Source organism: Rana temporaria, chromosome 3 (genome assembly GCF_905171775.1).
Source record: "Rana temporaria chromosome 3, aRanTem1.1, whole genome shotgun sequence".
In the NCBI taxonomy this organism is placed as follows: Eukaryota; Metazoa; Chordata; class Amphibia; order Anura; family Ranidae; genus Rana; species Rana temporaria.
The window spans coordinates 363,483,791-363,508,017 of NC_053491.1; the positions used below are offsets into that span (position 1 = coordinate 363,483,791).

At 46.9% G+C, this 24,227-nt stretch overlaps 1 protein-coding gene across 1 annotated transcript; it reads left to right on the plus strand.

The window, feature by feature from the left end:
- GPR19 (G protein-coupled receptor 19) lies at positions 1 to 23,840 on the plus strand. The gene is made up of 2 exons (XM_040345368.1): positions 1 to 154; positions 22,358 to 23,840. The coding sequence occupies exon 2, from the start codon at positions 22,380 to 22,382 to the stop codon at positions 23,625 to 23,627; it is 1,248 nt and encodes a 415-aa protein (XP_040201302.1). The 5' UTR covers positions 1 to 154; positions 22,358 to 22,379; the 3' UTR covers positions 23,628 to 23,840.
- The last annotated feature ends 387 nt before the right edge of the window (positions 23,841 to 24,227 follow it).

The following is a 24,227-nucleotide window of genomic DNA, read 5'->3' on the forward strand; positions in this document are numbered from 1 at the left end:
TTGGGTCAGCCCTGATCTTTGTTGCAGTCAGCTCAGTGTGCAGATTCAGGTCTCGGTGGCTGTGTGATGGATCATCGGAGAGGAGGGGGGGATGCAGTTGCAGGGGTTAATCCTACATCAGGAGGAGGATGACATGATACATTGTATCACACTGGTGAGTCCAACTCTTTATCTCTTATTATGATTATTATTATTATTAGAAAGAAATCAAGCAACGTATCTTACTATACAGAGGAAATACTCACTACGAAAGTGATCAGGGAATCCTTTAATTATTGTGTTTTGGTACAGAGGGGATCCAATAAATAGTAATCTGTGATTGTTATTATACAGATCAGTCACTGTGCATTATCATAGAATACAGTAACTGTGAATAATCTTTCAGGGAGATCCTAGAAACACTCTATATTATATACATATATAAAATCATGTGTGATAAATATTATACAGTGTGTGTGTGTGTGTATATATATATATATATATATATATATATATATATATATATATATATATATAAATATATATATATATATATATATATATATATAGATCTTATGTCACTGTTTATGGGAAACCCATCCATAATTGTTGCTGCAATAATGACAGAATATTGGAGCTGAAGGCCATCTATTTATACACCAGGATGGAGATCTATATATATATATATATATATATATATATATATAACATGGGGGGCAGTAGAGGATGCGCTGTGTTTAAAAGAGGGGGACCCCATGTTAGGTGGGGGGTGTCGATGTCACACATGTAGTAGGCTGGATGGTACATAGTCCCCTTGTAAGGGGCAGTGATGTCAGGCCTAGTCCTATCGGGGGGGAAAATACACATGGAGATCCAGGGTTCTGGGGGTGGTACCGGGGCTGAAGACGATCTACGTTCGCACTTTACAGGCGTACAATGGAGTTTAAGAGGCCTGCAGGATTCTGGAAATAATTATGATACTGGTCCCTGCTTCAGATGAGATGCTGCATACACAAGGGGGGCATGGCATGATCCCAGAAGACTGTCGCTGGAAGCCCTAATTGATTGTGGGAATATATAAGGAATTACTAGGCCTGATTTCCCTACATACAGATAGTGGAAAGTGCTGGGTGTTATTCATTGAGAAAAAAACACAGTCAAAGTGTATTTTAAACCACAATAAATTTTTTTTTTAAATATTGCAGCTTAACAGACCTTGGATGTAGTAATGGACTTGTGCACTTTATTGTTACCTGGTGATCCTGGCAGCGACACAATTCCTGTGACTAGGGTGACAACACTCTTTCTCTCTGTACCGTATAATTGCAGGAGCAGCATTGTTACCTTAGGACATGACCACAAAACATTTCCAACCCTCCTCATCTCCATAACATAGGTTAGAGTTGTTTAGTGCACATAAAGTTAAAGAAAGCTTCTAGTCATTCGTATGTTATACGTAATTACATTGGTTCAACTTGGACCAATGTAACTACACTATGGGCCAGATTCTCGTACATCCGCGTAAAAATTGTGCGGGCGTAACATATCTGATTTACGTTACGCCTCCGCAACTTACACGGGCAAGTGCTGTATTCTCAAAGCACTTGCTCCGTAAGTTGCGGCGGCGTAGCGTAAATCGGCCGGCGTAAGCCCGCCTAATTCAAATTTGGATCAGGGGGGCGTGTTTTATGTAAATTTACTGTGACCCGACGTGATTGACGTTTTTCCCGAACGGCGCATGCGCCGTCCGTGGAATTTCCCAGTGTGCATTGCTCCAAAGTACGCCGCAAGGACATCATTGGTTTCGATTTGAACGTAAATGACGTCCAGCCACATTCACGGACGACTTACGCAAACGACGTAACTTTTTCAAATTTTGACGCGGGAACGACGGCCATACTTAACATTGTTACGCCGCACTTACGCCACCATATAGCAGGGGCAACTATACGCCGGGAAAAGCCTAACGTAAACGGCGTAACTTTACTGCGTCGGCCGGACGTACGTTCGGGAATTCGCGTATCTACCTAATTTGCATACTCGATGCGGAATTCGACGGAAGCGCCACCTAGCGGCCAGCGTAAATATGCATTTACGATACGACGGTGTAACACAGTTACGCCTGTCGGATCTAAGCAAAATCTATACGTAACTGACGCCGTCGTATCTCGTTTAAGAATCTGGCCCTAAGTATATCCCATGATTAAGCTCCGTGGGGCGAGCGAAATGCATTGGGGTCATGGCCTGGGGGGAGTCCAGGCTGAGGTTGCCACTAACTGTCGATCCAAGGGATTGCATAGCCGTGCGGCTAAAGGGAGACTTTCTTATACACTATGTACAGTAGCTCACAAAAGTGAATACACCCCCCATATGTTTGTAAATATTTTATTATATAAACACTGAAGAAATGACACTTTGCTACAATGTAAAAAAGTGAGTGTACAGCTTGTATCGCAGTGTAAATTTTCCTCCCCCTTAAAATAACTCAACACACAGCCAATAATGTCTAAACCACTGGCAACAAAAGTGAGTACACCCCTAAGTGAAAATGTCCAGATTGGGCCCAAAGTGTCAATATTTTGTGTGCACACCATTCTTTTCCAGCACTGCTTTAAACCACTTGGGCATGGAGGTCACCAGAGCTTTAGAGGTTGCCACTGTAGTCCTCTTCCATTCCTCCATGACGACATCATGGAGCTGGTGGATGTTAGAGACCTTGCGCTTCTTCACCTTCCATTTGAGGATGCACCACAGATGCTCAATAGGGTTTAGGTCTGGAGACCTGCTTGGCCAGTCCATCACCTTTACCCTCAACTTCTTAGCAAGGCAGTGGTGTTCTTGGAGGTGTGTTTGGGTTCGTTATCATCAGGGGTCAAGTCCTGGGGAAAAAAGTGTGGGAACTCCCACCCAAGATCCACTCCCCCACCAAAAAAAAAATGATACGCTCATATGCATAATTACTAAACCGCATGTTTTTTTTCTTTTCGATCCACTGTACCTTTGTAATCCTTTATGTTACTGCTGCTTCCTGTATATGGATTCATCGGGTAGTGTGCGGATATTCCGTCACTTCCTCGATGCCGCAATGTCTCCAGGGAGCTTTTGTCATTGTTCCCAGGAGACATTGCGGAGGTCTGCCGCGAGATATCGCGGGATTTAGAAAGAACTTTAAGCAAGTTCTTTCTTTTTTTTTTAGTTTAATTATTCTTTATTTATTTTCTTCAAGTTCTTTCTAAATCCCGCGTTAACTCGCGGCAGACCTCCGCAATGTCTCCTGGGAACAATGACAAAATCTCTCAGGAGACATTGCGGCATCGAGGAAGTGACGGAATACCCGCACACTACCCGATGAATCCATATACAGGAAGCAGCCAGTAACATAAAGGATTACTAAGGTTCGCCTGCCCCTGACAGTGACTCGAGCTGGGCATCGCCGCTTAGTAAAGATTGGCTCGGCTGCTCTAGTCCTGCAAAGGGAACTGAGTTCCTGCTGTGAAAAAAGTGCAGGGACTCAGTGTCATCTTAAGAGCATTATAGGCCCCCGGGCAATACAGTGCACTGGGGCCCTGTCTACACAATCACGCACGAGAATTTACTGACAAAAATCATAAAATTTACTGGCAGAACCACATTTTTTACTGCCACTGCAAAAAAAGTACCTAAAATTACAGTTTTCAGTGCCGAACAATGCAAATGTCAGTATTTAAACTATAAACATATACAGTAGCTAGTGCTATTAGCAATGTGTTTAAGTTAAACAAAAGTAAAAAAAAAATACATGAAGGTCAGGTTACTATAACCCAGCCAGCACAGAGTTTCCTCTTACATCAGAGTCTGCAGGATTCCCCCTTACAGTGAAAGGGAACTCTTATGTAAAGGGGAACGCTGCAGATCATGATCTAAGGTGGGAGCTCTGATGTGGAGGGGGGCTCTGGTGACCAGAGACCACCTTATATCAGAGTCCACTGCTTTCTCTTTGCCACTTACATCAGGGTCCGCAGACTGAGTTCCCCCTTGCATTGTAAGGGGGAATCCTGCAGACTTTGATGTAAAGGGGAACTCTGATGTGGGGGGCACTCTGGTGACCAGAGACCACCTTCCATAGAGTAAATACACTAAGGTAAGGGGGGTCACTAATATAGGAGGGGGAAACTTTATATCAGTGCCCCCTTACATTTTTGCATTCACTCCCCCCTTACATCAGCAACCCCCCGCACTCGTGGAGGACCAGATCTTCTCTGTGATTTCAGCAAACTGGGCATGGGCAGTTCTAACCCGTCACTCTCCACAATTTTTTACTGGGGTTGCTGGGCAGCCGGTGGGGCCCCCCAGGTAAGCGGGGCCCCCGGGCAACTGCCCAGCGTGCCCAATGGAAAAGATGGCCCTGCAGGGACTCCATTCCCGCAGGACTTGGGCCCTGGTTATCATGTTGGAATACTGCCTTGTGGCCCAGTCTCTGAAGGGAGGGGGTCATGCTCTGCTTCAGTATGTCACAGTACATGTTGGCATTCATGGTTCCCTCAATGAACTGTAGCTCCCCAGTGCCAGCAGCCCCAGACCATGACACTCCCATCACCATGCTTGACTGTAGGCAAGAAACACTTGTCTTTACTCCTTACCTGGTTGCCGCCACACACGCTTGACACCATCTGAACCAAATAAGTTTATCCTGGTCTCATCAGACCACAGGACATGCTTCTAGTAATCCATGTCCTTAGTCTGCTTGTCTTTAGCAAACCATTTTCGGGCTTTCTTGTGCAATATCTTTAGAAGATGGGATGACAGCCATGCAGACCAATTTGATGCAGTGTGCAGCGTATGGTCTTAGCACTGACAAGCTGACCCCCCACCCCTTCAACCTCTGCAGCAATGCTGGCAGCATTCATACGTCTATTTCCCAAAGACAACCTCTGGACGCTGAGCACGTGCACTCAACTTATTTGGTTGACCATGGTGGGGCCTGTTGTGTGGAACCTGTCCTGTTAAACCGATGTATAGTCTTGGCCACCGTGCTGCAGCTCAGTGGCAATCTTCTATGCCATCTTTATGTAGAGCAACAATTCTTTTTTTTTTTTTTTTAGATCCTCAGAGAGTTCTTTGCCATGAGGTGCCATGTTGAACTTCCAGTGACCAGTATGAGAAAGTGAGAGCGATAACACCAAATTTAACACACCTGATCCCCATTCACACCTGAGACCTTGTAACACTAACAAGTCACATGACACCGGGGAGGGAAAATTGCTAATTGGGCCTAATTTGGACATTTTTACTAGGGGTGTACTCAATTCTGTTGCCAGTGGTTTAGACATTATTGGCTGTGTTGAGTTATTTTGAGGGGACAGTAAATTTAGACTGTTATACAAGCTGTACATTCAGTACTTTACATTGTAGCAAAGTGTATTTTCTTCAGTGTTGTCACATGAAAAGCTATAATGAATATTTACAAAAATGGGAGGGGTATATACTGTATATTGTAGCTTGATGTGGGGCTTCAGGCAAAAACAAGTAAAAAATCTGCAGAAAAAATCCCTGCGATTCCAAATCGCACTGCAATGCTGGCAAAACGCAGCAAGCGTGTTCAGGTGCAAATCATTTTCAATGACAGCTAAATGCGGTGCAATTTTGCCGCAATTGCCATGCGATAAATCGCTTTGTAATTGTGGAAAAACTGCATTGTGCAAAGCTTGTCACCCAAAAAGGAGCAGGAGCTTCTTCTGGGTGACAAGCTTCAATAGGCAGTGCGGCTCTTCTGCTTGATTCCGAGCATGTGTGGAATTTTGTACGCTTCACAGTGGGCATTTGGGGCCTAAGTAAGCTCAAAAATCAATCAATCAATCAATTGTGTACAGACGATCGGATTTTCCGACAACAAAACTTGTTGTTGGAAAATTTGAGAACCAGCTCTCACATTTTTGTTGTCGGAAATTCCGACAGCAAATGTCCAATGGAGCCTACACACGGTCGTAATTCCCGACAACAAGCTCACATGGAACATTTGTTGTCGGATATTCCGATCGTGTGTACGCGGCATTAAAGTGACGCTGCCACTTTGTGCCTTCAAGGCAGAAACACTCTCTTCTGCGCCCCCGCAGCATTTGCGTCTATCTAAGCTCTGGTGTCGACTGATATTGATGCCATGGCGCTCCCTCCTCCCTGCCATATTCGGGCCTAGCGATTAGCCCACTCAGGCCCAGGCACTGTTACATAAGAAATGTCATATTCAAAAGACCTGATCTGATAGCAAGGGCTCCAGTATTGAGGGGAGGTATATATTTCAAGGGGGGGTGGGCTATGTGCGCTGAATGGTCAAAGTGTTTCTTTTATCCCCTAAAATGCTGAAACCCTAAGCCTACCACTAACCTAACATGGCCTCCAAACTCAGCCCTAACACTATCTAACCCCGACTATACTGCATACTCACCTTGTCCTGGGATGGGAACACTTTCCACCAGTATCACCCAGGTCATAATGCAATACTGTGTTACATGTACCAGGGGAAAATTCCCTATGCAAGTTAATCTTAGTCCTCGGGCACAAACATTTTCATTTAAACACATAGGCCCGGATTAACAAAGCACTTACGCCGACGTATCTCGAGATACGCCGCGTAAGTGTAAATGTGCGCCGTCATATCTATGCGCCGTGCCCATAAACTGAGATACGCCTGAAAATAGGCTGCATACGACCGACGTAACTTTCCTACACCGGCGTATCGTGGGCGCATATTTACGCTGGCCGCAAGGGGCGCTCCCATTGGTTTTCTATGCACATATGCAAATGAGGGAGATACGCCGATACACAAACTTACTTGCGCCCAGCGCATAATATACGCGGTTTGCGTAAGGCGTACGTCCAGCATAAAGTTATTCCACATATAGGAGGCGCAACTCATGCAAAGGTATGGACCAGGGAACAGAGCCATCGTATTTTACGTCGTTTACGTAGTACGTGAATAGGGCTGGGCGTAGGTTACGTTCACGTCGTAGGCAGTGATCCGGCGTATCTAGGGAGTAGTTCTGACGTGATTCTGTGCATGCGCACTGGGTTGCGTCCACGGGACAGCGAATGCGCCGTACGTTATTCATAACTTTATGACGCTCAGTCCTTCATTTACATGGGATCACGCCTCATTAGCATGGCTCACGCCCACTTCCACCTACGCTGGCTTACGCCGAGGAAACCCAGCCTATCTTTTTTTTTTTATTTTTTTTTTTTTTTGAAAAATATTTTCATTGAAAAAATTTCCAAACACAGTACATAGTACAATTAGACAGAACTAGACAGAAAACAGCTCAACGTCCTAAACACTTCAGGAGAAAAAGCTGATACATCAAGGATAGCAACTTCTGCAATGCAAATACGAGGTCTGGTTAATATCTGCGGTGACTGACATATACAAGCAGAGTGGGGGGGAGGGAGACCGGAAGATATGGGGAGGTGTCACCTCCGAGACCGTGTTTTAACCAGCGGTTTCTGGTTCCTCCACCCAGACCCGCCAAACCTTTTCATATTTTTGCGGACACCCACGGTTGGCGTATGTGTCTTTATATAGGGGAAGACTGGTATTCACCAGGCGTCGCCACTGCACCAGGGATGGGGGCGAGGGTTTTTTCCAATGCATGGCCACGTTCTTGCGGGCGTAGAAGAGTAATAGGCTAACTAAAGTGCGTTTTGCTGAGGTCCGAACCAGGTTTTCAATTATGCCCAAAAGGCATATCTCCATAGTTAGAGGCAAGTGAGTCCCCGCAATTCTGTTAGTCAGTTCTAGGACCGCCTCAACCCAGCCTATCTTTAACAACGAGTGTGAGCAAGTGCTTTGTGAATCCAGTGCTTGCCTCTGTGCGCTGCGTCGGCGTAGCGTAAAAGAGATACGCTACGGCGGCATATATATGCGCCGATGTATGTGAATCCGGGCCAATGGATGTAAATCCATGCGCTAAATGCCTTTGCAAATACAACTATTACCTTGTTAAAGTAGTGCTGACACCATCACTGTGCTGTACACAGCCTGGGCACAGAGAATAGCTGTGGGAGGGGCCCAGCAGGCTCCACCCACTACAGGGTGCCTGCAGACACCTACAGGAGGGGGCAGAGACAAGTTTCAAGTAATAATACACATAAATCCTATATTTAAGTTAAACTTTACATAGTACAAGTTGTAAGTGTCGGTTCTCACTGAGGCGACCTGTCAGACGTCCCCTGACAAGTCACACTCCATGCAGTGCAATGGAAGCGTTCTATTAGTCGCTCCGACTTAGAAAAAGATCCCTGTACTACTTTGGTTGGACTTCGGAGTGGCTCGCATTGACTTATATTAAAGAAGTGCAGAATCTTCCTGTAATAAAGACCGGTCACTGCTGCTCTCTCTCTTTGTAGAGGGTGACCGGTCTTGTCTCCGCCCCCTCTTGTAGTTTTCTACAGGAAACCTGTAGTGGGTGGGGTCTGCTGGGTCCCTCCCACAGCTCTAATCATTGTACAGTCTGTATACAGCACAGTGACAAGGTAATATCTGGGTTTGCAGAGTCATTTGGTAAACGCAAAGTAGATTTATATCCTTGGTTATTGAGAAGTATATTGTGCCCAGAGTAAAGATTCACCAGGTAATGTTCTCTCTAGTTCTAAATCCCATTTGCAGAGTTAGAAAACATTCACTTGTTGACCCCTCTCAACACTTTTAATGAATGGCCATTTGGCAAGGAGCTGCTTTCTGCCCACGAGGGAAGGGGCATTAGTAAATCATTGTGTTTAATGAAAATGTTAAAAACTCTTAGGCCCCGTACACTCGAGAGGATCGATCCGCTGAAATTGATCCGCGGACTGGCTCCAGCGGATAGATCCCCTGGTGTGTACGATCCAGCGGATCTGTTTCCGCGGATTTATGTCCCCGGGGATGGATTTCCAGCAGATCAAAATTTCTTGACATGCTAAGAAATCGATCCGCTGGAATCCAGTCCAACGGATTGATCCGCTGGTCTGTACAGACGCACCGGATCAATCCGTCTGAATCCATCCCCCGCATGCGTCGTAATGATTCGACGCATGCATGGAATTCCTTATATGACAGCGTCGCGCATGTCGCCGCGTCATCATCGCGGCGACGGCGGGACACGTCACCGCGGACGGAATTCCGCGGGGTCTTTGATCACATGGTTAGTACAACCATGAGATCAAAATCCGCCAGAGGATTTATCCGCGGAAACGGTCCCCCGGACTGTTTCGCGGGTAAATCCTCTCGTGTGTACCCGGCCTTAGGCCCGTACACACGACCGGATCTATCCGCAGAGATTTATCCGCAGATCAGTTCCAGCGGATAGATCCGGTGGTGTGTACGGCCCAGCGGATATTTATCCGCGGATTTTTTTCGGGCCGATGGATTTCCAGCGGATAAAAATTTTCTAGCATGCTAGAAAATCCATACGCTGGAATCCAGTCCAGCGGATTGATCCGGTGGTCTGTACAGACTCACCGGATCAATCCGTCCGATTCCCTCCCTCGCATGCGTCGTAATGATTCGACGCATGCGTGGAAGTCTTTATCTTACAGTGTCACGCACGTCGCCGCGTCATCATCGCGGCGACACGTCACCGCGGAGGGATTCCGCGCGGATTTCGATCTGATGGTTAGTACAACCATCAGATCCAAATCCGCCAGAGGATCGTTTCCAGCGGATAATCCTCTCGTGTGTACGGGGCCTTAAAGAACAACTGAGGTGGGTGCATTTCTTGGCCTATCGACTGATTTTGATGGCCCATGTTAAATTATTAGGCATGCAACACAACAGATACGTGTGATGACTGATGAGACCCTTATGTAGATCTTAAACTCCAGCAAGTCGTCTTCACCACATCTAGATGCCTAAATGCATTGAGTTGCTGCCATGTGATTGGCTGATTGGCAATTTGTGTTACCAAGCAGTTGAACAGGTGTACCTAATGAAGTGGCCAGTGAGCATATATGTCTGGGAAATATTGATATACTTATTTTTTTTACTCTGGTATTTTCTGTATCGCTTTTAGACCTCTGTTTATTTTACATCATATTCCCGTTGCTCCTGCAAACGATAGCTGATGTTTTCAGTGGCAATGTCTGCATTGGCTGCTGAAATGAGAGAACTTTACTATCTGCAGAGTCAGTAAATGACATGGTGGATAGAATAGGAAAAAAATAATAACCCCAGCAGAGTTGTTTACGGCCACCCTAATGCCTCGTACACGTGCTCAGGATTTCCGATGGGAAAAAGTCAGTCGGGAATCCCGACGAGAAAAAAGAGAGTTGGTTCTCTTTTTTGCCAGCGGATTTTGGCAGTTTTCCCGTCGGAAAAACTGCGAGGGAGCATGCACACGGCCGGGATTCCTGGCCAAAAGTTCTCCTCACAGTTTTCCCGCCGGAAAACACGGTCGTGTGTATGAGGCCTAAGGCTTCATGCACACATCATTAAAAACACTGCTGTTGGAGGCGGTTGGCGTGTTTTCTGCCGCTAAACAACCTTCTATGTTAGACTTGCACACATAGGTGCTTACAGTGGTTTAGAGGCAGAAAAAAGCCCATCACTTGTGTGTTCAGGAGAATGGGCATAAAGGAGTTTGCAAAATGCCTTTTAATGATGCCAGCACCCAAAGCCGATCTGTCCCTCGTCTCCCGGGTGCTGCAGCCACCATCTTCGGTAAGGAATTCATGCCGGCTTCACTTCCTGGTTCCCTACTGCGCATGCGCAAATCGCGCTGCTCTATCTCACTGGTCCCTGCTGTCTTCTAGGACCTGTCTGTCTCCCAGAAGACAGGGGGGGCGGAGGAGGGGCCGGACATGGCGTAGATAGCCACAGATAAGTGGGAGAAAATACCTGTATTGTGACACCGAAGGGGGGGCAGATTCTGAAAAGCGGAAGTTCTATTTATGGGTGGAACTCCGCTTTAATGCACATTAAGCCCTGGTTCAGGGCAACTTCAACGTGATTTCCAAGTTTCACATCAGTGTCATTTGGACTGCCGATTTCATTGGCTCCTGCTTCTGCATCTCAGCCAATCAGGAGGGAGAGACCTGGGAGAGCCTTGGGTCTCATGCTCATTGCTGGATCTAGATCGGACTTAGGTAAGTATTAGGGGGGGTGGGGGCTGCACACTGAAGGTTTTTTACCTTCATGCATAAAATGCATGATGGTAAAAAAAAACCTTCAGCCTTTACGACCACTTTAAAGGCTTGTTTGTTTTTGTAAAATAACAAACATGTCATACTTACCTAGGAGAGAGCAGCACCGATCCTCCTATTCTGGGGTCCGCCGCCGGCTCTCCTGGCTCCTCACACCTGCCGAGTGTTCCCAAATCAAGCAGCTTGCTATTGGGGCACCTGGACAGGCTCACTCCCAAGCTGCTGCTCGGTGTGTCTATTCATACATGGAGCGCTGATCGGCCCCACCCCCGCTCTCTCCTCATTGGCTCACTGGCTGTCTTTGACAGTATCGGGAGGCAATGGCTACCACTGCTGTCTCAGCTCTGGGAGAGCCGAGGGTCTTGTGCACATTGCTGCATCGGGGTGGGGCTCAGGTAAGTTTTAAAGAGGGGGGGGGGGGGATGCGCTGCTGAACACAGAAGGTTTTTTTTTTTCCTTCATGCATGCAATTTTATGAAGGTAAAAAAACTTTACAACTACTTTTAGGGCTGTGCATTGCAACTCTAATGCCGCGTACACACGATCATTTTTCGGCATGAAAAAAAAAACGTTGTTTTTCAGCATGTCCAAAAAACTACGGGCCTGATCCACAAAAACCCGGCGTAACTTAATTTTTCCCGTTTAAGTTACAACGCCGCAAAATCTCTACCTAAGTGCCCGATCCACAAAGCACTTACCTAGAAATTTTGAGCGGTGTAACTTAAATCCGTCCGGCGCAAGGTGTTCCTAATCTAATGGGGCAGGTCCCATTTAAATTAGGCGCGCTCCCGCGCCGGACTTACTGCGCATGCTCCCGACGCGATTTTCCCGACGTGCATTGCGCGAAATTACGTTACGCCGAGTTTTGTGAATCGCGCCGGGTAAAAAAAGTTGCGTCGGGAAAAAAAGGGATGCGGCGGGAAAAAAAAAATTAAAAAAAAATTTTTTTACAGCGTCGCGGGAAAGAAGGGTCTACTTTTACATGGTGTACTAACTTTACACTTTGTAAAAGCAGCCCTAATTTTGCGACGGCAAACTAATACTTACGGAGAAAAAACGAAGCGTAAAAGCTTCGTGGATCTCCGTAAGTGCTAATTTGCATACCCGACGCTGGATTTCGATGAGAAATGCCCCCAGCGGCAGCTGCGGTACTCCATCCTAAGATCCGACAGTGTAAGTCCCTTACACATGTCGGATCTTCTGCCTATTTATGAGAAACTGATTCTGTGGATCAGTTCCATAGATAGAAACAGGGATACGACGGCGTATCCCTTTTGTGGATCAGGCCCTACGTTTTTCCAACTTCATCATTAAAAACGACGTTGCCCAAACACCATCGTTTTTAAAAAATGATGAACAAAGCGTGGTGACGTACAGCACGTACGACTGCACTATAAAGGGGAAGTTCTATTCGCCTTTGGGCTGCTTTAGCTGATTCCGTGTTAGTAAAAGACGATTCGCGCTTTTCTGTCTGTTACAGCGTGATGAATGTGCTTACTCCATTATGAACGGTAGTTTTACCTGAACGAGTGGCTCCCGTCTCATAACTTGCTTCTGAGCATGCGCAGCTTTAAAACGTCATTTTAGCCCACACACGATCATTTTTTACAACACGAAAAACGACGTTAAAAAATGCAGCATGTTCGAATAAATTTTTTGTCGTTTTTCAGAAGCTGAAAAACGATGTGAAGCCCACACACGATCAGTTTAAATTACGTTTTTAAAAACGTCGTTTTTTTCCATGCCGAAAAATGATCGTGTGTACGCGGCATAAGACGCCTGAGGGCATTTAGGCAGCATAATCCAAAATTCAATGCACAAAAACACGTGTGCATTACCACAACACAATAGTGTAAATGGACCTTTAAAGACACGGAAGGGACAAGTGTACAAGTGGAGGAAGCAGGTAATCACAGTACAATGGGTGAACACTGAGCTCTCACACAACTGTTTATACAAGAGATAAAATCCGCTATGTTTCTACAAACGCACAGTGATAGGTGACGTGGGTGCACACACAACGACAGATGTCTCTGGATATTGACAATCCGGGCAAAGGTGCGTACAGCATAGGGAAGATTTTCAAAGCAAGAATTTGCCTCTTTTCTTTTATACAGAACAGTAGCACATCACAAGGCGAGAGGCTGATCTGTGTTAGTGGCTGATCTGCGTCAGACATTTGTGAACACAGGAAAGCACTGCACAGGCACCATGACTGTGCCATCTCTGAGCTGGCATTTCAGTGCAGGAAGTAGATGGTGACTCTGGATGATGGCTGAACAAAGATGGTGCTGTCCTTCTGGAGAGAAAAAAAAGGCATTGTCAGGGACAGTACTGTAATTTCTGTGAGAGGTAATAAATACCTGATTGTGTTACATTGCACGTTACTTAGCATGCTGCATTAGAAATGAGAACATACTGAATATTTCATTCTAGCTCTTCTTTAAGCTATGTGAACAATCTTTTCTGATTCAGTTCACTGTCCAATAGTAAATTAAACATTCCTCTTATAAACTTCCAAAAAGGGGGGTACATACCAGGAACATTGGTGTGCGCAGCCTATAGCATTAGGGCAGTGATGGCAAACCTTGGCACCCCAGATTTTTTGGAACTACATTTCCCACAATGCTTTTACACTCTGCAGTGTATTTGAGCATCATGGGAAATGTAGTTCCAAAACATCTGGGGTGCCAAGGTTCGCCATCACTGCATTAGGGTGTGCACCCCAGAGCACAAACATGTGTGTGTATATCAGCAGAGCAATGGACGGTGTCAGTAGGGCAGAGGTTGGTGTCAGTAGAGCAGAGGTTGGTGTCAGGAGGGCAGAGGTTGGTGTCAGTAGAGCAGAGGTTGGTGTCAGTAGAGCAGAGGTTTGTGTCAGTAGAGCAGAGGTTGGTGTCAGTAGGGCAGAGGTTAGTGTCAGTAGGGCAGAGGTTGGTGTCAGTATGGCAGAGGTTGGTGTCAGTAGAGCAGAGGTTGGTGTCAGTAGAGCAGAGGTTGGTGTCAGTAGAGCAGAGGTTGGTGTCAGTAGAGCAGAGGTTAGTGTCAGTAGAGCAGAGGTTGGTGTCAGTAGAGCAGAGGTTGGTGTCAGTAGAGCAGAGGTTGGTGTCAGTAGGGCAGAGGTTGGTGTCAGTAGGGCAGAGGTTGGTGTCAGTAGGGCAGAGGTTGTGTCAGTAGAGCAGAGGTTAGTGTCAGTAGGGCAGAGGTTGGTGTCAGTAGGGCAGAGGTTGTTGTCAGTAGGGCAGAGGTTGTTGTCAGTAGGGCAGAGGTTGTTGTCAGTAGGGCAGAGGTTGTTGTCAGTAGGGCAGAGGTTGGTGTCAGTAGGGCAGAGGTTGGTGTCAGTAGGGCAGAGGTTGGTGTCAGTAGGGCAGAGGTTGGTGTCAGTAGGGCAGAGGTTGTGTCAGTAGAGCAGAGGTTGGTGTCAGTAGAGCAGAGGTTGGTGTCAGTAGGGCAGAGGTTGGTGTCAGTAGGGCAGAGGTTGGTGTCAGTAGGGCAGAGGTTGGTGTCAGTAGGGCAGAGGTTGTGTCAGTAGGGCAGAGGTTGGTGTCAGTAGGGCAGAGGTTGGTGTCAGTAGAGCAGAGGTTGGTGTCAGTAGAGCAGAGGTTGGTGTCAGTAGAGCAGAGGTTGGTGTCAGTAGAGCAGAGGTTGGTGTCAGTAGAGCAGAGGTTGGTGTCAGTAGAGCAGAGGTTGGTGTCAGTAGAGCAGAGGTTGGTGTCAGTAGGGCAGAGGTTGGTGTCAGTAGAGCAGAGGTTGGTGTCAGTAGGGCAGAGGTTGGTGTCAGTAGGGCAGAGGTTGTGTCAGTAGAGCAGAGGTTGGTGTCAGTAGGGCAGAGGTTGGTGTCAGTAGGGCAGAGGTTGGTGTCAGTAGAGCAGAGGTTGGTGTCAGTAGGGCAGAGGTTGGTGTCAGTAGGGCAGAGGTTGTGTCAGTAGAGCAGAGGTTAGTGTCAGTAGGGCAGAGGTTGGTGTCAGTAGGGCAGAGGTTGTGTCAGTAGAGCAGAGGTTGGTGTCAGTAGAGCAGAGGTTAGTGTCAGTAGGGCAGAGGTTGTTGTCAGTAGGGCAGAGGTTGGTGTCAGTAGGGCAGAGGTTAGTGTCAGTAGGGCAGAGGTTGGTGTCAGTAGGGCAGAGGTTGTTGTCAGTAGGGCAGAGGTTGGTGTCAGTAGGGCAGAGGTTAGTGTCAGTAGAGCAGAGGTTGGTGTCAGTAGGGCAGAGGTTGGTGTCAGTAGGGCAGAGGTTGGTGTCAGTAGGGCAGAGGTTGGTGTCAGTAGGGCAGAGGTTGTTGTCAGTAGGGCAGAGGTTGGTGTCAGTAGGGCAGAGGTTGGTGTCAGTAGGGCAGAGGTTGTTGTCAGTAGGGCAGAGGTTGGTGTCAGTAGGGCAGAGGTTGGTGTCAGTAGGGCAGAGGTTGGTGTCAGTAGGGCAGAGGTTGGTGTCAGTAGGGCAGAGGTTGGTGTCAGTAGGGCAGAGGTTGTTGTCAGTAGGGCAGAGGTTGGTGTCAGTAGGGCAGAGGTTGGTGTCAGTAGAGCAGAGGTTAGTGTCAGTAGAGCAGAGGTTGGTGTCAGTAGGGCAGAAGTTGGTGTCAGTAGGGCAGAGGTTGGTGTCAGTAGGGCAGAGGTTGGTGTCAGTAGAGCAGTGGAAAGTGTCAGTCGTTTTTCTTTTTTTTTTATTATTTTTTACAATTGTATTTTTTTTTTACAATATTATTTTTTTTACAATTTTATTTAGGAGCCCCATTGGAGGGCTTTTGTGAAAGATCAAGTGTCTAAACAGAGAGAAAGGGATTGAGGACAGAACATTCCCCGGTCTCTTTCTCGGCAGCCTCAGCTGCAGAGGATAGTGAATGAATGGGAAGTGCTCTATGCTGAGCGGCTTCCTGTTCATTCACAAACGGAAGCATAGTAAGCCTAGTTTACTATGCTTCAGTTAAGAATTAACACATTCTCGGATTGGTACAGATCACTCACTCTGTCCTGAAACATCCCGCCATAGCAGCCGGCGGGAGAGGAGGGAAGCTGGCAGCACTGCAGAGGAGAGACAGGGGACACCAGGAAGCAGAGGGAATCTGCACCGCACAGGGTGATTAGGGTGTGCCCAGCGGCACCGCACAGGGTGATTAGGGTGTGCCCAGCGGCACCGCACAGGGTGATTGGGGTGTGCCCAGACACACCCAGCACACCCTGTGTGCACGCCTATGACCAGGAAGAAGGACTCCCAGGATCTATGCTAACTACCTGTCTCCTGTTTAATATTACTCTTACTACTAAATGACACTTCCACTTATTAATATCAGATTTCCAGCATCCCTGCACACCAGATGAAATTTTAAATTAGACTGACCTTTTTATGTATAGGTATAGTCCTACTGTTTAAATTGAATTCGTTTTTGAATTTTGTTTTCAATCAGTTTGGCCCTAATATGTGTGTGACTGTGTTGGGAAATTAGTGTAAGCTCCTCTGGTGCAGAGACTGATGTGACTGGCTCAGTGTTCTCTGTACAGCACTATGGAAATTATAGAGCCAGGGCCGGTGCTACCACTAAGCAAACTAGGCAGCCGCCTAGGGCGCACTGCTACCTAGGGCACCCGGCCACTGGTGTTCCTACTCTCTTCTCTCTGCAGCAAGCAACTAAGTCTAAGCAGGCAGCCGCTGCTCCATTTGCACATAGTGTCAGAGGTGCAGCTGCGCCGGAGAACTGTGTCTGTGTCCCGACTCCTGAATGAATGGAAGCAAGCAAACATTCATTGATGGGCACTGGTAGGTTGCATTGATGGGAGCTGGTAGGCTGCATTTATGGGCGCTGGTAGGCTGCATTTTTGGGCGCAGGTAGGCTGCATTGTTGAGCACTGGTAGGCTACATTGATGGGCGCTGGTAGGCTGCATTGATGGGTGCTGGTCAGGGGAGGGCTGGCAGCCTTTTGCCTGGGGAGCAAGTCCAGTCAAGTGGCCCATAGAGCGTGGAAAAGTGATGGATCGAGGAAAACAGACTAAGATTTTTCATGATCACAAGAGTCCGCACAGCGGCTCCCCTTACATCAGAGTCCGCACAGAGGCCCCCCTTACTTTAGAGTCCACACAGAGGCCCCCCTTACATCAGAGTCCGCACAGAGGCTACCCTTACATCATAGTCCGCACAGAGGCTACCATTACATCATAGTCCGCACAGAGGCCCCCCTTACATCAGAGTCCGCACAGACCCCATATACATCACATCTGTAAGGGGTGTTCTGGGAAACTTGATTTAAGGGTGCATGCTGTGGACTATTGTGTAAAGAGGGTCTCTGCTCACCAAAGCCTGCCCCCCCTCCCCTTTAACAAAGTCCACAGAGAGCCATTAGAGACTAGAGAGGGTGAGCTTACCAGGATGGAGGCTGAGGCGCAGGCAGGCTGTCTGATGCTTTTTTGGGTTCAAACTTCCTGTCCAGTGCCCACACATGCCCGGGGAGTGTGGGCGGGGCAGACTCAGAAGGAGGAGGAGCAGATGAGCTCTATCTCTCCTCGTGTCTGTGCAGAGAGAGAAGGGGATGTCAGCGCTGGTGTACGCTGAGGCTGAGCTATGTGTGAGACGAAACATAGCTCAGCTCTGCAGCCATCTACCACGGAGCTGACACAGGAATGGCTGCACAGTGGGAGGTGAGCAGCGGCCGTGACCTGTGTTAACAGAGTTCCAGCAGGCATATTCCTGCTCTGCAAAAACAGCATTTGGTAGTGGCGGCTGGTGGCTGTGCATAGTGTCACCAGCCTGGGGGAGATTTCCACCTTGCCCCCCCTGCAGCCTACCAGCGCCCTACAATGCAGCCTACCAGCCCTCCCCTGGTGCTGGTAGGCTGCATTGTTGGGCACTGGTAGGCTGCGGGGGGGGCAGGGTGGAAATCTCCCCCCTGGTGCTGGTAGGCTGCATTGTTGGGCGCTGGTAGGCTGCATTGTTGGCACTTGTAGGCTGCATTGATGGGTGCTGGTAGGCTACATTTGATGGATGCTGGAGAGGCTTTAGTAGGCTGCATTTGATGGGTGCTTCCTTAAAAAGTTGGGGTGTACATGGGCAGGGCAAAGGGGGTGGGGTCAGGTGTGGAGCAAAGGGGGGAGGCTGAAAAATTAGGTTTCGCCTAGGGTGTCAAAAATTCCTGCACCAGCCCTGGTCAGAGCTATTTCAATATATAATAATAGTGTGATGGGGGTGGGACATTAGAGTGTAAGCTCCTCTGGTGCGGAGACTGGTGTGACTGGCTCAGTGTTTTCTGTACAGCACTGCGGAATATGTCAGAGCTATATAACTTGATTCAGTAAGCTTGTTGGGTGCTGAATGCTTTTCAGGGGGCAGATTCAGAAAGATCGGCGTAATTTTCGGCGGGCGTAGCGCATCTCATATGCGCTACGCTGCCGTAACTTAGAGAGGCGAGTACCGTATTCAGAAAGAACTCGCGCTCTAAGTTACGGCAGCGTAGTGTAAATGGGCCGGCGTAAGTCCGCCTAATTCAAGTTATCAAGGCAGTGGGCGTGTTGTATTACAATGAGCCGTGACCTAATGTAAATGAGGGGCCGAACGAACGGCGCATGCGCGCTCATGCTCAGAGTCACGTCGCAAATACTCCCTAAGATACGTCGGCTCAATGCTTTGTCGACGTGAACGTAACCTACGCCCATCCACATTCACGTACGATTTACGCAAACAACGTAAAATACGACGCTTTTCCGACGTTTCCGACGTCCATACCTTAAGATGACTTACCCCTGCTTTATGAGGGGTAAACGTACGCCGGACATACGCCTTACGTTAACGGCGTAGCTAAATCCGACGGGCGCATGTACGTTTCTGAATCAGCGTATCTTGCTCATTTGCATATTCGACACGTAAATCAACGGAAGCGCCCCTAGCGGCCAGCGTAAATATGCACCTGAGATACGACGGCGTAAGAGACTTACGTCAGTCGTATCTTGGACACATTTTGGCGTATCTGATTCTTTGAATCAGGCGCATAGATACGACGCCTCACATTCGGACTTACGACGGCGTATCTGGAGATACCCCGTCGTAAATCCTTTGTGAATCTGGCCCCAGATCTTTTGAGCTTTTGGGCATCAACTGACAAATAGCGGCCTAACCAGTTTGTCGTTCCTTTTATAAATGTGCCCCTAATTTATAGTACGTGTTCCTTGGTTTGCACCCGTCTCTGGCCCCCTTGCTTTTCTGTATAGTGTGCTGAAAGAAGGAAAAGTTTGTTTTCGTTTATAGCTTCTGGCGGTGATGTCACGGACACACCTGGTCACATCTGCAGCACTACAGGGGTTAATTGGCACAATTTGGATGTGAAGGGCCTTTTAAGCTAATTGATTCGAGCCCATCTTCCCTATCTTGCCCCCCCATTTCCTCATTATCTATACGGTCTCCAAGGTCGCATAATGACCATCGCACTGTGCTGCATTCAGACAGTGCCATGGTAACCCAGACGTCAGAGATGCTGGGCGTGTTGCATGAGAAGCACAACGCAGGACAGATTTTCCCCAGAATAGTAGTCTGCTCTGTCTCTCAAGTAGAATGTACAAATGGCCTTCTTACAGCAAATGATATCACTCCCATCACAAACACATAAGCCAAGGAGTTAATTTATTGTGTGTCCTTCCTATTAATACTGAATATTATATTGTAGTGCCCACCTGTACATCTAGAACCGCTGGGTGGTAGCCCTGATACACCCTAATTATAGAGCCATTTATCCAACTGTACATCCATACCTGCTGGTTTATAGCCCCAAACACTCTAAATATAGAACCATTTATTCCACTGTGCATCAAAAGCCACTGATTTATAGATCAGATAGAACCTAAATATAGAGCTATCTATCCAACTGTCTGGTAATGAGAGTTGCTGGGCCATTTATCAGGTGTCCATGGTTACCATTTCATTTTTGTTTTTTTCAAATGCATTTAAAAACAAATCATGAAAATATACAAAAAGTTTGCATTTATTAATTATTTTCATGTTTTTTTCCTTTTCTTATCATCAAATTCTTATTCTTGCTATCTACTCATTTCAACAACTGTATATGTCAACTTCTAATATCCTCTGTCTCCATCCTCCTTTTCTTCAATATTTTCTATTCATTCTCCAATGTCCTCTCTCCTTGTCCTCATCCCCACCCATTATCCAATGTCCTTTCTCCTTGTCCTCATCCCCACCCATTCTCCAATGTCCTCTCCCCTTGTTCTAATTCCCATCCATTCTCCAATGTCCTCTCTCCTTGTCCTAATCCCTACCTAATCTCCAATGTCCTTTCTCCTTGTCCTCATCCCCATCCATTCTCCAATGTCCTCTCTCTTCGTCCTAATCCCCATCCATTCTCCAATGTCCTCTCTCTTCGTCCTAATCCCCATCCATTCTCCAATGTCCTCTCTCCTTGTCCTAATCCCTACCTAATCTCTAATGTCCTTTCTCCTTGTCCTCATCCCCATCCATTCTCCAATGTCCTCTCTCCTTGTCCTAATCCCTACCTAATCTCCAATGTCCTTTCTCCTTGTCCTCATCCCCACCCATTCTCCAATGTCCTCTCTCTTCGTCCTAATCCCCATTCATTCTCCAATGTCCTGTCTCCTTGTCCTCATCCCCATCCATTCTCTAATGTCCTCTCTATTTGTCCTAATCCCCATCCATTCTCCAATGTCCTCTCTCTTTGTCCTCATCCCCATCCATTCTCCAATGTCCTCTTTCTTTGTCCTAATCCCCATTCATTCTCCAATGTACTCTCTTCTTGCCCTCATCCCCATCCATTCTCCAATGTACTCTCTTTGTCCTAATTCCCATCCATTCTTCAATGTCCTCTCTCTTTGTCCTAATCCCCATCCATTCTCCAATGTCCTCTCTCTTTGTCCTAATCCCCATCCATTCTCCAATGTCCTCTCTCTTTGTCCTAATCCCCATCCATTCTCCAATGTCCTCTCTCTTTGTCCTAATCCCCATCCATTCTACAATGTCCTCTCTCTTTGTCCTAATCCCCATCCATTTTTCAATGTCCTCTCTCTTTGTCCTAATCCCCATCCATTCTCCAATGTACTCTCTCCTTGTCCTCATCCCTACCCAATCTCCAATGTGCTTTCTCCTTGTCCTCATCCCCACCCATTCTCCAATGTCCTTTCTCCTTATCCTCATCCCCACCCATTCTCCAATGTCCTCTCTCCTTGTCATCATCCCCACCCATTATCCAATGTCCTTTCTCCTTGTCCTCATCCCCACCCATTCTCCAATGTCCTTTCTCCTTGTCCTTATCACCACCCATTCTCCAATGCCCTCTCTCTTTGTCCTAATCCCTACCTAATCTCCAATGTCCTTTCTCCTTGTCCTCATCCCCAACCATTCTCCAATGTTCTTTCTCTTTGTCCTCATTCCCACCCATTCTCCAATGTCCTCTCTCCTTTTCCTCATCCCCACCCATTCTCCAATGTCCTCCCTCTTTGTCCTAATTCCCATACATTCTCCAATGTCCTCTCTCCTTGTCTTAATCCCCATCCATTCTCCAATGTCCTCTCTCCTTGTCCTAATCCCCATCCATTCTCCAATGTCCTCTCTCCTTGTCCTCATCCCCACCCATTCTCCAATGTTCTTTCTCTTTATCCTCATTCCCACCCATTCTCCAATGTCCTCTCTCCATTTCCTCATCCCCACCCATTCTCCAATGTCCTCTCTCCTTATCCTAACTTCCACCCATTCTCCAATGTCCTCTCTCCTTATCCTAACTTCCACCCATTCTCCAATGTCCTCTCTCCTTATCCTAACTTCCACCCATTCTCCAATGTCCTCTCTCCTTATCCTAACTTCCACCCATTCTCCAATGTACTCTCTCCTTATCCTAACTTCCACCCATTCTCAAATGTCCTCTCTCCTTATCCTAACTTCCACCCATTCTCCAATGTCCTCTCTCCTTGTCTTTATTTCCACCCATTCTCCAATGTCCTCTCTCCCTCGATGGTCTGATATCCACCTGCTTTTTGTGATTCTCTCCTGTACCTTCATTTCCACCTTTTCTCTGATATCCTCTTTCCATTTCCTTATTTTCACCCATTTTCTGATGCCCCCTCTCCATTTCCACCAAATTCTCTGATGCCGTCTCTCAATTTCCATCAATTTTCTGATGCCCTCTCTTCCTCTGTGTCCATCCTTCAATATCCTTTCTCTCTGTGTTCACATGTAACTATTCCTCCCATGTCCTCCTCATCTGTACCTTCACTTCCTCTATCATCACCTTTCTCAGGCTCCTCAAGTATCCTCTGAAGATGGTGTTTTCCCATGGAATAGATGCACGGAGATCTCATCCCCTTCTACCCACCATTCTCTATCTCATGCCAAATAACAGTGTAACCACCTGCCCCATGTCAGCTGGAGAGTCATGGATTCCTGGGATTTTGAAAGATGGCACTTCAGGAAAGAGGAATAGTACAGTGCCAGGCCAGTTACTTCTTCCTGGTGAAATAGCAGCAGCTGGTCTAGCTTTTGGCCTTATATGGATCTTGTCTGTTTTTGGCAACGTTTTGGTGTGTCTCGTCATCCATCGAAGTCGAAGGACCCAGTCAACGACAAATTATTTTGTTGTCTCTCTAGCATGTGCGGACCTACTTCTCAGCTTGGGCAGTGCCCCCTTTACATTGGTACAAGTCAGCTCTGGTCGGTGGGCATTGGGCAGTGCCATGTGCAAGCTGGCACGATATTTTCACTACTTGACCCCTGGAGTACAGGTTTATGTTCTCCTATCTATCTGTCTTGACCGTTTCTATACCATCTTGTATCCTTTAAGTTTCAAAGTCTCAAGAGAAAAAGCCAAAAGGATGATTGTGGCTTCATGGATTTTTGATGCTGCCTTTGTTTTACCAGCTTTCTTCTTTTATGACAGCGTAGACGAGCACTGCAACTTTTTTCCTCCCCCATCCTGGGATGGTGCGGTTTATGGAGTGGCCCACCTCTTAGTGGGCTTCCTTGTGCCATCTGTCCTAATAATTCTCTTTTACCATAAGGTGGTAAAATATATTTGGCGCATCGGCACAGACAGGCTTAGTGTCAGACGGACCATGAACATTGTGCCCAGGACCAAAGTCAAAACCATCAAAATGTTCCTCATGCTCAATACCATCTTCTTGGTGTCCTGGCTGCCATTTTATGTGGTGCAGCTGTGGCACCCTGATGAGAGTGACCGGCGGCAGTGCTGCCTGGCATACTTGGCGGTCTCCTGGCTCTCTTTCGGATCCTCGGCTGCCAAACCGACACTGTACTCTGTATACAACGCCAACTTCAGGAGAGGCATGAAAGAGACTTTTTGCATGTCTTCCATGAAGTGTTATCGGAGCAACGCCTATACTATTACCACTTGCTCACGCGTGGCTAAAAGGAATTATGTTGGCATCTGTGAAATGCCCATCCCGGGCAAAACTGCCATAAAGGAATCAGTATACGACTCCTTTGACCGTGAAGCCAAGGAGAAAAAACTAGCCTGGCCAATCGACTCCAATCCTCCAAATACCTTTGTGTGATTGGATGCTGCACATTAAAAACTTAAAACACAGAACGATAGTTTATCGGACACACCACCAATACATGGCAAAAGCCTCTGCCTAAGGAAAGGAGTTTGTTTTAAAGACTCAATGCTTTTTGCCACTCCTGTTTAGTTGGAAACAGACGAACTTTCGCAAACAAGAAAAAAGGGTATATATTTTGTAAAGAAAATAAATAATTAAATAAATTAAGCAATATTTATTTTGTTGGAATCCCAAACAGAACTAGGACTCAAAGGGATAGTCACTCTAATGTGTAAATAAAATGTGAAATTTTAGGAAGGGACTAGGTTTTGCTCTGACATTTCAGAAAATCAGTACTTTTTTTTGTTTTTTTGTTATTTGTTAAAATGTATTTGTTTTCCTGGACAACAATTTCTGAAACGGACACTAAACCACAACAATATTAATAGAAAAGAGTTATTAACGTGTCAATACATTTGAAATGTATATTTAAAGTATATCAAACCCTTTTATATAGTTTTGGATGGAGTGGAGAAAGATTAGGACCCCAGCAGGCCCGGACAAAAAATAGGCCCGGGCATTTAAGACTGAGAACCGGGGGGGGGGGGGGGGGCG

Excerpts from the sequence above, each read along its gene's own strand:
- GPR19 (XM_040345368.1), top strand. The coding sequence starts at position 22,380 with ATGGTGTTTTCCCATGGAATAGATGCACGGAGATCTCATCCCCTTCTA.